At 57.1% G+C, this 13,916-nt stretch overlaps 1 protein-coding gene across 1 annotated transcript in view; it reads left to right on the top strand.

Moving 5' to 3' along the window:
• LOC140404103 (apoptosis regulator BAX-like) overlaps positions 1 to 13,916 on the top strand; it is an 86,091-nt gene that overhangs the window by 61,322 nt on the left and 10,853 nt on the right. Inside the window, exon 5 of the mRNA XM_072492516.1 lies at positions 670 to 774. Within this exon, the coding sequence (XP_072348617.1) occupies positions 670 to 774 (105 nt within the window). The remainder of the gene's footprint in view (positions 1 to 669; positions 775 to 13,916) is intronic.

Below are 13,916 nucleotides of genomic sequence, written 5' to 3'. Positions count from 1 at the left end.
CATTTACCCAAGTGTCTTGTTTTTTTTTAAATTTAAAAAAAAAATCCAAATAAGGGGCAATTTAGCGTGGCCAATCAACCTACCCTGCACATCTTTGGGTTGTGGGGTGAAACCCACGCAGACACGGGGAATGTGCGAACTGCACACAGACAGTGACCCAGGGTCGGGGCCGAACCCGGGCCCTCGACGCCATGAGGCAGCAGTGCTAACCACTGCGCCGCCATGCCGTCCACCCCCCCCGCGGGTGGCACGGCCGCACAGTGGTTAGCACTGTTGCTTCACAGCACCAGGGTCCCAGGTTCGATCCCCCGCTGGGTCACTGTCTGCGCGGAGTCAGCACGTTCTCCCCGTGTGTGCGTGGGTTTCCTCCGGGTGCTCCGGTTTCCTCCCACAAGTCCCGAAAGACGTGCTTGTCAGATGAATTGGACATTCTGAATTCTCCCTCCGTGTACCCGAACAGGCGCCGGAGTGTGGCGACTAGGGGCTTTTCACAGTAACTTCATTGCAGTGTTAAGCCTACTTGTGACAATAATAAAATTATTAAGTGTCCCTTTGCTTCACTCGAGAGTCTGTTTGCAGCAGGATATCGCTGTAGGAGGGCCAAATTGTAGTTACCTGAAATATCCCTTCAAGTTGTGTATCTAATGAACAATGTCTAATTATTTCTAGGCCATGTGCCAAAAGATTCCAGATCTGATCCAAACCATAATCAGCTGGACCATGGAATATTTCCAGGAGAACATTTTGCGCTGGATTCGGGAACATGGGGGTTGGGTGAGTGTTCAGAACTTTCTGTGCGATTCCAATGGTAATTAATGATTTGTGCCGTGGATATTCCTTCCTGCAGCATTATTACCTGGATTGATCCCAGCTGAGGGTGTCTCAACACCGGAGCAAGTATTGTTCTGTAGATCCATTTATCATTGGGGCTGACAGCAAAGGCAGCAGATTCCCTGTCATTCATTAAATTTGAGCGAGGGGCGTCACGGCAGCATAGCGGTTAGCACAGCAGCCTCACGGGGGCGTCACGGCAGCATAGCGGTTAGCACAGCAGCCTCACGGGGGCGTCACGGCAGCACAGCGGTTAGCACAGCAGCCTCACGGGGGCGTCACGGCAGCATAGCGGTTAGCACAGCAGCCTCACGGGGGCGTCACGGCAGCACAGCGGTTAGCACAGCAGCCTCACGGGGGCGTCACGGCAGCACAGTGGTTAGCACTGCAGCCTCACGGGGGCGTCACGGCAGCACAGCGGTTAGCACAGCAGCCTCACGGGGGCGTCACGGCAGCACAGCGGTTAGCACTGCAGCCTCACGGGGGCGTCACGGCAGCACAGCGGTTAGCACTGCAGCCTCACGGGGGCGTCATGGCAGCACAGCGGTTAGCACAGCAGCCTCACGGGGGCGTCACGGCAGCACAGCGGTTAGCACAGCAGCCTCACGGGGGGTCACGGCAGCACAGCGGTTGGCACTGCAGCCTCACGGGGGCGTCACGGCAGCACAACGGTTAGCACAGCAGCCTCACTGGGGTGTCATGGCAGCACAGCGGTTAGCACTGCAGCCTCACGGGGGCGTCACGGCAGCACAGCGGTTAGCACTGCAGCCTCACGGGGGCGTCACGGTAGCACAGTGGTTAGCACTGCAGCCTCACGGGGGGGTCACGGCAGCACAGTGGTTAGCACTGCAGCCTCACGGCGCCGAAGATCCAGGTTCGATCCCGGCTCTGGGTCACTGTCCGTGTGGAGTTTGCACATTCTCCCCGTGTTTGCGTGGGTTTCACCCCCACAACCCAAAGATGTGCTGGGTAGGTGGATTGGCACGCTAAATTGCCCCTTAATTGGGGGGGAGGAAATAATTGGGCACTCAAAATTTATTTTAAAAATGAAGAAAATGGGGTAGTTGGCTGTTCTCTGTTCACCCAAAAGGTAAGACAGCCTCAAATTAATACAACCCATCCGACAATACAGCACTCCCTCAGTACTGACCCTCTGACAGTGCGGCACTCCCTCGGTACTGACCCTCTGACAGTGCAGCACTCCCTCAGTACTGACTCTCTGACAGTGCGGCACTCCCTCAGTACTGACCCTCTGACAGTGCGGCTCTCCCTCAGTTCTGACCCTCTGACAGTGCAGCACTCCCTCAGTACTGACCCTCTGACAGTGCAGCACTCGCTCAGTAATGACCCTCTGACAGTGCAGTACTCAGTCAGTACTAACCCTCTGACAGTGCAGCAATCGCTCAGTACTGACCCTCTGACAGTGCAGCACTCCCGCACTACTGACCCTCTGACAGTGCAGCACTACCTCAGTAATGACCCTCTGACAATGCAGACTGCCTCAGTTGTGACCCTCTGACAGTGCACACTCCCTCAGTACTGACCCTCTGACACTGCAACACTCCCTCAGTAGTGACCCTCTTATAGTGCAGCACTCGTCAGTACTGACCCTCTGACAGTGCGGCACTCCCTCAGTACTGACCCTCTGAGAGTACAGTACTCCCTCAGTACTGACCCTCTGACAGTGCAGTACTCAGTCAGTACTGACCCTCTGACAGTGCAGCACTCCTTCAGTACTGACCCTCTGACAGTGCCACACTCCCTCAGTACTAATCCTCTGACAGTGCAGCACTCTCAGTTCTGACCCTCTGACAGTGCAGCACTCCCTCAGTACTGACCCTCTTACAGTGCAGCACTCCCTCAGTACCAACCCTCTGACTGTGCAGCACTCCCGCAGTACTGACCCTCTGACAGTGCAGCACTCCCTCAGTACTGACCCTCTGACAATGCAGACTGCCTCAGTTGTGACCCTCTGACAGTGCAGCACTCCCTCAGTACTGACCCTCTGACACTGCAGCACTCCCTCAGTACCGACCCTCTGACAGTGCCGCACTCCCTCAGTATTAATCCTCTGACAGTGCAGCACTCCCTCAGTACTGACCCTCTGACAGTGCGGCACTCCCTCAGTACTGACCCTCTGACAGTGCAGCACTCCCTCAGTATTGCCCCTCTGACAGTGCGGCGCTCCCTCAGTACTGACCCTCTGACAGTGCGGCACTCCCTCAGTACTAACCCTCTGACAGTGCAGCACTCCCTCAGTACTGACCCTCTGACAGTACAGCACTCCCTCAGTATTGCCCCTCTGACAGTGCGGCGCTCCCTCAGTACTGACCCTCTGACAGTGCGGCACTCCCTCAGTACTGACCCTCTGACAGTGCAGCACTCCCTCAGTACTGACCCTCTGACAGTGCAGCACTCCCTCAGTACTGACCCTCTGAAGTGCGGCACTCCCTCAGTACTGACCCTCTGACAGTGCCGCGCTCCCTCAGTACTGACCCTCTGAGAGTACAGTACTGCCTCAGTACTGACCCTCTGACAGTGCAGTACTCAATCAGTACTGACCCTCTGACAGTGCGGCACTTCTTCAGTACTGACCCTCTGACAGTGCAGCACTCCCTCAGTACTGACCCTCTGACAGTGCGGCACTCGCTCAGGACTGACTCTCTGACAGTGCAGCACTCCCTCAGTACTGACCCTCTGACAGTGCGGCACTCCCTCAGTACTCACCCTCTGACAGTGCGGCACTCCCTCAGTACTGAACCTCAGACAGTGCGGCACTCCATCAGTACTGACCCTCTGACACTGCAGCACTCCCTCAGTACTGACCCTCTGACAGTGCCGCACTCCCTCAGTACTAATCCTCTGACAGTGCAGCACTCTCTCAGTTCTGACCCTCAGACAGTGCGGCACTCCCTCAGTACTGACCCTCTGTTAGTGCAGCACTTCCTCAGTACTGACCCTCTGACAGTGCATCTCTCCCTCAGTACTGACCCATTGACAGTGCAGCGCTCTCTCAGTACTAACCCTCTGACAATGCAGACTGCCTCAGTGGTGACCCTCTGACAGTGCATGCTCCCTCAGTACTGCCCCTCTGACACTGCAGCACTCACTCAGTACTGACCCTCTGACAATGCAGACTGCCTCAGTTGTGACCCTCTGACAGTGCAGCGTTCCCTCAGTACTGACCCTCTGACACTGCAGCACTCCCTGAGTACTGACCCTCTGACAGTGCCGCACTCCCTCAGTACTAATCCTCTGACAGTGCAGCACTCCCTCAGTTCTGACCCTCTGACAGTGCAGCACTCCCTCAGTTCTGACCCTCTGACAGTGCAGCACTCCCTCAGTCCCAACCCTCTGACTGTGCAGCACTCCCGCAGTACTGACCCTCTGACAGTGCAGCACTCCCTCAGTACTGACCCTCTGGCAATGCAGACTGCCTCAGTTGTGACCCTCTGACAGTGCACGCTCCCTCAGTACTGACACTCTGACAGTGCGGCACTCCCTCAGTACTGACACTCTGACAGTGCAGCACTCCCTCAGTGCTGACCCTCAGACAGGGCGGCTCTCCCTCAGTACTGACCCTCTGACAGTGCGGCACTCCCTCAGTACTGACCCTCTGACAGTGCAGCACTCCCTCAGTACTGACCCTCTGACAGTGCAGCACTCCCTCAGTACTGACCCTCTGACAGTGCGGCACTCTCTCAATACTGACCCTCTGACTGTGCAGCACTCCCTCAGTACTGACCCTCTGACAGTGCGGCACTCCCTCAGTACTGACTCTCTGACAGTGCAGCACTCCCTCAGTACTGACCCTCTGACAGTGCGGCACTCCCTCAGTACTGACCCTCTGACAGTGCGGCACTTCGGCAGTACTGACCCTCTGACAGTGCGGCACTCCCTCAGTTCTGACTCTCAGACAGTGCGGCACTCCATCAGTACTGACCCTCTGACAGTGCCGCACTCCCTCAGTACTAATCCTCTGACAGTGCAGCACTCTCTCAGTTCTGACCCTCTGTTAGTGCAGCACTTCCTCAGTACTGACCCTCTGACAGTGCATCTCTCCCTCAGTACTGACCGATTGACAGTGCAGCGCTCTCTCAGTACTAACCCTCTGACAGTGCAGCACTCCCTCAGTACTGACCCTCTGACAGTGCAGCACTCCCTCAGTACTGACCCTCTGACAGTGCAGCACTCCCGCACTACTGACCCTCTGACAGTGCAGCACTCCCTCAGTACTGACCCTCTGACAATGCAGACTGCCTCAGTGGTGACCCTCTGACAGTGCATGCTCCCTCAGTACTGCCCCTCTGACACTGCAGCACTCCCTCAGTACTGACCCTCTTACAGTGCAGCACTCCGTCAGTACTGACCCTCTGACAGTGCCGCGCTCCCTCAGTACTGACCCTCTGACAGTGCAGCACTCACTCAGTACTGACCCTCTGACAATGCGGCGTTCCCTCAGTACTGACCCTCTGACAATGCAGACTGCCTCAGTTGTGACCCTCTGACAGTGCACGCTCCCTCAGTACTCCCCCTCTGACACTGCAGCACTCCCTCAGTACTGACCCTCTTACAGTGCAGCACTCCGTCAGTACTGACCCTCTGACAGTGCCGCGCTCCCTCAGTACTGACCCTCTGAGAGTACAGTACTCCCTCAGTACTGACCCTCAGACAGTGTGGCACTCCCTCAATACTGACCCTCTGACAGTGCAGCACTCCCTCAGTGCTGACCCTCAGACAGTGCGGCGCTCCCTCAGTACTGACCCTCTGACAGTGCGGCACTCCCTCAGTACTGACCCTCTGACAGTGCAGCACTCCCTCAGTACTGACCCTCTGACAGTGCAGCACTCCCTCAGTACTGACCCTCTGACAGTGCGGCACTCTCTCAATACTGACCCTCTGACTGTGCAGCACTCCCTCAGTACTGACCCTCTGACAGTGCGGCACTCCCTCAGTACTGACTCTCTGACAGTGCAGCACTCCCTCAGTACTGACCCTCTGACAGTGCGGCACTCCCTCAGTACTGACCCTCTGATAGTGCGGCACTCCGTCAGTACTGACCCTCTGACAGTGCGGCACTCCCTCAGTACTGACTCTCTGACAGTGAGGCACTCCTCAGTACTGACCCTCTGACAGTGCGGCACTCCCTCAGTACTGACCCTCTGACGGTGCAGCACTTCCTCAGTACTCACCCTCTGACAGTGCAGCTCTCCCTCAGTACTGACCCTTTGACAGTGCAGCGCTCTCTCAGTACTGACCCTCTGACGCTGCAGCACTCCCTCAGTACTGACGCTCTGACAGTGCAGCACTCCCGCACTACTGACCCTCTGACAGTGCAGCACTCCCTCAGTACTGACCCTCTGACAATGCAGACTGCCTCAGTTGTGACCCTCTGACAGTGCGCGCTCCCTCAGTACTGACCCTCTGACACTGCAGCACTCCCTCAGTACTGACCCTCTGACAGTGCAGCACTCCCTCAGTACTGACCCTCTGACAGTGCAGCACTCCCTCAATGCTGACCCTCTTATAGTGCAGCACTCCGTCAGTACTGACCCTCTGACAGTGCAGCACTCCCTCAGTACTGACCCTATGACAGTGCAGCACTCCCTCAGTACTGACCCTCTGACAGTGCAGCACTCCCTCAGTACTGACGCTCAGACAGTGCGGCGCTCCCTCAGTACTGACCCTCTGACAGTGCAGCACTCCCTCAGTACTGACCCTCTGAAGTGCAGCACTCCCTCAGTACTGACTCTCTGACAGTGCAGCACTCCCTCAGTACTGACCCTCTGACAGTGCGGCACTCCCTCAGTACTGACCCTCTGACAGTGCGGCACTCCCTCAGTACTGACCCTCTGACAGTGCAGCACTCCCTCAGTACTGACCCTCTGACAGTGCAGCACTCCCTCACTACTGACCCTCCTACAGTGCGGCACTCCGTCAGTACTGACCCTCCTACAGTGCGGCACTCCCTCAGTACTGGCTCTCTTACAGTGCGGTACTCCTCAGTACTGACCCTCTGACAGTGCGGCACTCCCTCAGTACTGGCTCTCTGACAGTGCGGTACTCCTCAGTACTGACCCTCTGACAGTGCAGCTCTCCCTCTGTACTGACCCTTTGACAGTGCAGCGCTCTCTCAGTACTGACCCTCTGACGCTGCAGCACTCCCTCGGTACTAACCCTCTGACATTGCAGCTCTCCCTCAGTACTGAACCTCTGACAGTGCAGCACTCCTGCACTACTGACCCTCTGACAGTGCAGCACTCCCTCAGTACTGACCCTCTGACAATGCAGACTGCCTCAGTTGTGACCCTCTGGCAGTGCACGCTCCCTCAGTACTCCCCCTCTGACACTGCAGCACTCCCTCAGTACTGACCCTCTTACAGTGCAGCACTCCGTCAGTACTGACCTTCTGACAGTGCCGCGCTCCCTCAGTACTGACCCTCTGAGAGTACAGTACTCCCTCAGTACTGACCCTCAGACAGTGCAGCACTCCCTCAGTACTGACCCTTTGACAGTGCAGCACTCCCTCAGTACTGACCCTCAGACAGTGCGGCGCTCCCTCAGTACAGACCCTCTGACAGTGCAGTACTCAGTCAGTACTGACCCTCTGACAGTGCAGCACTCCCTCAGGACTGACTCTCTGTCAGTGCCGCACTCCCTCAGTACTAACCCTCTGACAGTGCAGCACTCCCTCAGTACTGACCCTCTGACAGTGCAGCACTCCCTCAGTATTGACTCTCTGAAAGTGCGGCGCTCCCTCAGTCCTGACCCTCTGACAGTGCGGCACTCCCTCAGTACTGACCCTCTGACAGTGCGGCACTCCCTCAGTACTGACCCTCTGACAGTGCGGCACTCCCTCAGTACTGACCCTCTGACAGTGCGGCACTTCTTCAGTACTGACCCTCTGACAGTGCAGCACTCCCTCAGTACAGACCCTCTGACAGTGCGGCATTCCCTCAGTACTGACTCTCTGACAGTGCAGCACTCCCCCAGTACTGACCCTCTGACAGTGCAGCACTCCCTCAGTACTGACCCTCTGACAGTGCAGCACTCCCTCAGTACTGACCCTCTGACAGTGCGGCACTCCCTCAGTACTGACCCTTTGACAGTGCGGCACTCCCTCAGTACTGACCCTCTGACAGTGCAGCATTCCCTCAGTACTGACCCTCTGTTAGTGCAGCACTTCCTCAGTACTGACCCTCTGACAGTGCAGCTCTCCCTCAGTACTGACCCTTTGACAGTGCAGCGCTCTCTCAGTACTGACCCTCTGACGCTGCAGCACTCCCTCAGTACTGACGCTCTGACAGTGCAGTACTCAGTCAGTACTAACCCTCTGGCAGTGCAGCACTCCCTCAGTACTGACCCTCTGACAGTGCAGTACTCAGTCAGTACTGACCCTCTGACAGTGCAGCACTCCCTCAGTACTGACCCTCTGACAGTGCAGCACTCCCTCAGAACTGACCCTCCGACATCGCGGCGCTGCCTCAGTACTGACCCTCTGTCAATGCAGTACTCAGTCAGTACTGACTCTCTGTCAGTGCCGCACTCCCACAGTACTGACCCTCTGACAGTGCAGCACGCCCTCAATACTGACCCTCTGACACTGCAGCACTCCCGCACTACTGACCCTCTGACAGTGCAGCACTCCCTCAGTACTGACCCTCTGACAATGCAGACTGCCTCAGTGGTGACCCTCTGACAGTGCATGCTCCCTCAGTACTGCCCCTCTGACACTGCAGCACTCACTCAGTACTGACCCTCTGACAGTGCAGCACTCCCTCAGTACTGACCCTCTGACAGTGCAGCACTCCCTCAGTACTGACGCTCAGACAGTGCGGCGCTCCCTCAGTACTGACCCTCTGACAGTGCAGCACTCCCTCAGTACTGACCCTCTGAAGTGCAGCACTCCCTCAGTACTGACTCTCTGACAGTGCAGCACTCCCTCAGTACTGACCCTCTGACAGTGCGGCACTCCCTCAGTACTGACCCTCTGACAGTGCGGCACTCCCTCAGTACTGACCCTCTGACAGTGCAGCACTCCCTCAGTACTGACCCTCTGACAGTGCAGCACTCCCTCACTACTGACCCTCCTACAGTGCGGCACTCCGTCAGTACTGACCCTCCTACAGTGCGGCACTCCCTCAGTACTGGCTCTCTGACAGTGCGGTACTCCTCAGTACTGACCCTCTGACAGTGCGGCACTCCCTCAGTACTGGCTCTCTGACAGTGCGGTACTCCTCAGTACTGACCCTCTGACAGTGCAGCTCTCCCTCTGTACTGACCCTTTGACAGTGCAGCGCTCTCTCAGTACTGACCCTCTGACGCTGCAGCACTCCCTCGGTACTAACCCTCTGACATTGCAGCTCTCCCTCAGTACTGAACCTCTGACAGTGCAGCACTCCTGCACTACTGACCCTCTGACAGTGCAGCACTCCCTCAGTACTGACCCTCTGACAATGCAGACTGCCTCAGTTGTGACCCTCTGGCAGTGCACGCTCCCTCAGTACTCCCCCTCTGACACTGCAGCACTCCCTCAGTACTGACCCTCTTACAGTGCAGCACTCCGTCAGTACTGACCTTCTGACAGTGCCGCGCTCCCTCAGTACTGACCCTCTGAGAGTACAGTACTCCCTCAGTACTGACCCTCAGACAGTGCGGCACTCCCTCAGTACTGACCCTTTGACAGTGCAGCACTCCCTCAGTACTGACCCTCAGACAGTGCGGCGCTCCCTCAGTACAGACCCTCTGACAGTGCAGTACTCAGTCAGTACTGACCCTCTGACAGTGCAGCACTCCCTCAGGACTGACTCTCTGTCAGTGCCGCACTCCCTCAGTACTAACCCTCTGACAGTGCAGCACTCCCTCAGTACTGACCCTCTGACAGTGCAGCACTCCCTCAGTATTGACTCTCTGAAAGTGCGGCGCTCCCTCAGTCCTGACCCTCTGACAGTGCGGCACTCCCTCAGTACTGACCCTCTGACAGTGCGGCACTCCCTCAGTACTGACCCTCTGACAGTGCGGCACTCCCTCAGTACTGACCCTCTGACAGTGCGGCACTTCTTCAGTACTGACCCTCTGACAGTGCAGCACTCCCTCAGTACAGACCCTCTGACAGTGCGGCACTCCCTCAGTACTGACTCTCTGACAGTGCAGCACTCCCTCAGTACTGACCCTCTGACAGTGCGGCACTCCCTCAGTACTGACTCTTTGACAGTGCGGCACTCCCTCAGTACTGACCCTCTGACAGTGCAGCATTCCCTCAGTACTGACCCTCTGTTAGTGCAGCACTTCCTCAGTACTGACCCTCTGACAGTGCAGCTCTCCCTCAGTACTGACCCTTTGACAGTGCAGCGCTCTCTCAGTACTGACCCTCTGACGCTGCAGCACTCCCTCAGTACTGACGCTCTGACAGTGCAGTACTTAGTCAGTACTAACCCTCTGGCAGTGCAGCACTCCCTCAGTACTGACCCTCTGACAGTGCAGTACTCAGTCAGTACTGACCCTCTGACAGTGCAGCACTCCCTCAGTACTGACCCTCTGTCAATGCAGTACTCAGTCAGTACTGACTCTCTGTCAGTGCCGCACTCCCTCAGTACTGACCCTCTGACAGTGCAGCACGCCCTCAATACTGACCCTCTGACACTGCAGCACTCCCGCACGACTGACCCTCTGACAGTGCAGCACTCCCTCAGTACTGACCCTCTGACAATGCAGACTGCCTCAGTGGTGACCCTCTGACAGTGCAGCACTCCCTCAGTACTGACCCTCTGACAATGCAGACTGCCTCAGTGGTGACCCTCTGACAGTGCATGCTCCCTCAGTACTGACTCTCTGAAAGTGCAGCACTCCCTCAGTACTGACCCTCTGACAGTGCGGCACTCCCTCAGTACTGACCCTCTGATAGTGCGGCACTCCGTCAGTACTGACCCTCTGACAGTGCGGCACTCCCTCAGTACTGACTCTCTGACAGTGAGGCACTCCTCAGTACTGACCCTCTGACAGTGCGGCACTCCCTCAGTACTGACAGTCTGACGGTGCAGCACTTCCTCAGTACTCACCCTCTGACAGTGCAGCTCTCCCTCAGTACTGACCCTTTGACAGTGCAGCGCTCTCTCAGTACTGACCCTCTGACGCTGCAGCACTCCCTCAGTACTGACGCTCTGACAGTGCAGCACTCCCGCACTACTGACCCTCTGACAGTGCAGCACTCCCTCAGTACTGAACCTCTGACAATGCAGACTGCCTCAGTTGTGACCCTCTGACAGTGCGCGCTCCCTCAGTACTGACCCTCTGACACTGCAGCACTCCCTCAGTACTGACCCTCTGACAGTGCAGCACTCCCTCAGTACTGACCCTCTGACAGTGCAGCACTCCCTCAATGCTGACCCTCTTATAGTGCAGCACTCCGTCAGTACTGACCCTCTGACAGTGCAGCACTCCCTCAGTACTGACCCTATGACAGTGCAGCACTCCCTCAGTACTGACCCTCTGACAGTGCAGCACTCCCTCAGTACTGACGCTCAGACAGTGCGGCGCTCCCTCAGTACTGACCCTCTGACAGTGCAGCACTCCCTCAGTACTGACCCTCTGAAGTGCAGCACTCCCTCAGTACTGACTCTCTGACAGTGCAGCACTCCCTCAGTACTGACCCTCTGACAGTGCGGCACTCCCTCAGTACTGACCCTCTGACAGTGCGGCACTCCCTCAGTACTGACCATCTGACAGTGCAGCACTCCCTCAGTACTGACCCTCTGACAGTGCAGCACTCCCTCAGTACTGACCCTCTGACAGTGCAGCACTCCCTCAGTACTGACCCTCTGACAGTGCGGCACTCCCTCACTACTGACCCTCCTACAGTGCGGCACTCCGTCAGTACTGACCCTCCTACAGTGCGGCACTCCCTCAGTACTGGCTCTCTGACAGCGCGGTACTCCTCAGTACTGACCCTCTGACAGTGCGGCACTCCTTCAGTACTGGCTCTCTGACAGTGCGGTACTCCTCAGTACTGACCCTCTGACAGTGCAGCTCTCCCTCTGTACTGACCCTTTGACAGTGCAGCGCTCTCTCAGTACTGACCCTCTGACGCTGCAGCACTCCCTCAGTACTAACCCTCTGACATTGCAGCTCTCCCTCAGTACTGAACCTCTGACAGTGCAGCACTCCTGCACTACTGACCCTCTGACAGTGCAGCACTCCCTCAGTACTGACCCTCTGACAATGCAGACTGCCTCAGTTGTGACCCTCTGGCAGTGCACGCTCCCTCAGTACTCCCCCTCTGACACTGCAGCACTCCCTCAGTACTGACCTTCTGACAGTGCCGCGTTCCCTCAGTACTGACCCTCTGAGAGTACAGTACTCCCTCAGTACTGACCCACAGACAGTGCGGCACTCCCTCAGTACTGACCCTTTGACAGTGCAGCACTCCCTCAGTACTGACCCTCAGACAGTGCGGCGCTCCCTCAGTACAGACCCTCTGACAGTGCAGTACTCAGTCAGTACTGACCCTCTGACAGTGCAGCACTCCCTCAGGACTGACTCTCTGTCAGTGCCGCACTCCCTCAGTACTAACCCTCTGACAGTGCAGCACTCCCTCAGTACTGACCCTCTGACAGTGCAGCACTCCCTCAGTATTGACTCTCTGAAAGTGCGGCGCTCCCTCAGTCCTGACCCTCTGACAGTGCGGCACTCCCTCAGTACTGAACCTCTGACAGTGCGGCACTCCCTCAGTACTGACCCTCTGACAGTGCGGCACTCCCTCAGTACTGACCCTCTGACAGTGCGGCACTTCTTCAGTACTGACCCTCTGACAGTGCAGCACTCCCTCAGTACGGACCCTCTGACAGTGCGGCACTCCCTCAGTACTGACTCTCTGACAGTGCAGCACTCCCTCAGTACTGACCCTCTGACAGTGCGGCACTCCCTCAGTACTGACCCTTTGACAGTGCGGCACTCCCTCAGTACTGACCCTCTGACAGTGCAGCATTCCCTCAGTACTGACCCTCTGTTAGTGCAGCACTTCCTCAGTACTGACCCTCTGACAGTGCAGCTCTCCCTCAGTACTGACCCTTTGACAGTGCAGCGCTCTCTCAGTACTGACCCTCTGACGCTGCAGCACTCCCTCAGTACTGACGCTCTGACAGTGCAGTACTCAGTCAGTACTAACCCTCTGGCAGTGCAGCACTCCCTCAGTACTGACCCTCTGAAAGTGCAGTACTCAGTCAGTACTGAACCTCTGACAGTGCAGCACTCCCTCAGAACTGACCCTCCGACATCGCGGCGCTGCCTCAGTACTGACCCTCTGTCAATGCAGTACTCAGTCAGTACTGACTCTCTGTCAGTGCCGCACTCCCTCAGTACTGACCCTCTGACAGTGCAGCACGCCCTCAATACTGACCCTCTGACACTGCAGCACTCCCGCACTACTGACCCTCTGACAGTGCAGCACTCCCTCAGTACTGACCCTCTGACAATGCAGACTGCCTCAGTGGTGACCCTCTGACAGTGCATGCTCCCTCAGTACTGCCCCTCTGACACTGCAGCACTCACTCAGTACTGACCCTCTGACAATGCAGACTGCCTCAGTTGTGACCCTCTGACAGTGCAGCACTCCCTCAGTACTGACCCTCTGACACTGCAGCACTCCCTCAGTACTGACCCTCTGACAGTACAGCACTCCCTCAGTACTGACCCTCTGACAGTGCAGCGTTCCCTCAGTACTGACCCTCTGACAGTGCCGCACTCCCTCAGTACTAATCCTCTGACAGTGCAGCACTCCCTCAGTTCTGACCCTCTGACAGTGCAGCACTCCCTCAGTTCTGACCCTCTGACAGTGCAGCACTCCCTCAGTCCCAACCCTCTGACTGTGCAGCACTCCCGCAGTACTGACCCTCTGACAGTGCAGCACTCCCTCAGTACTGACCCTCTGGCAATGCAGACTGCCTCAGTTGTGACCATCTGACAGTGCACGCTCCCTCAGTACTCCCCCTCTGACACTGCAGCACTCCCTCAGTACTGACCCTCTTACAGTGCAGCACTCCGTCAGTACTGACCCTCTGACAGTGCCGCGCTCCCTCAGTACTGACCCT

Source organism: Scyliorhinus torazame, chromosome 29, assembly GCF_047496885.1.
Source record: "Scyliorhinus torazame isolate Kashiwa2021f chromosome 29, sScyTor2.1, whole genome shotgun sequence".
NCBI classification, from domain to species: domain Eukaryota; kingdom Metazoa; phylum Chordata; class Chondrichthyes; order Carcharhiniformes; family Scyliorhinidae; genus Scyliorhinus; species Scyliorhinus torazame.
This window is presented reverse-complemented; position numbering and strand designations above follow the sequence as displayed.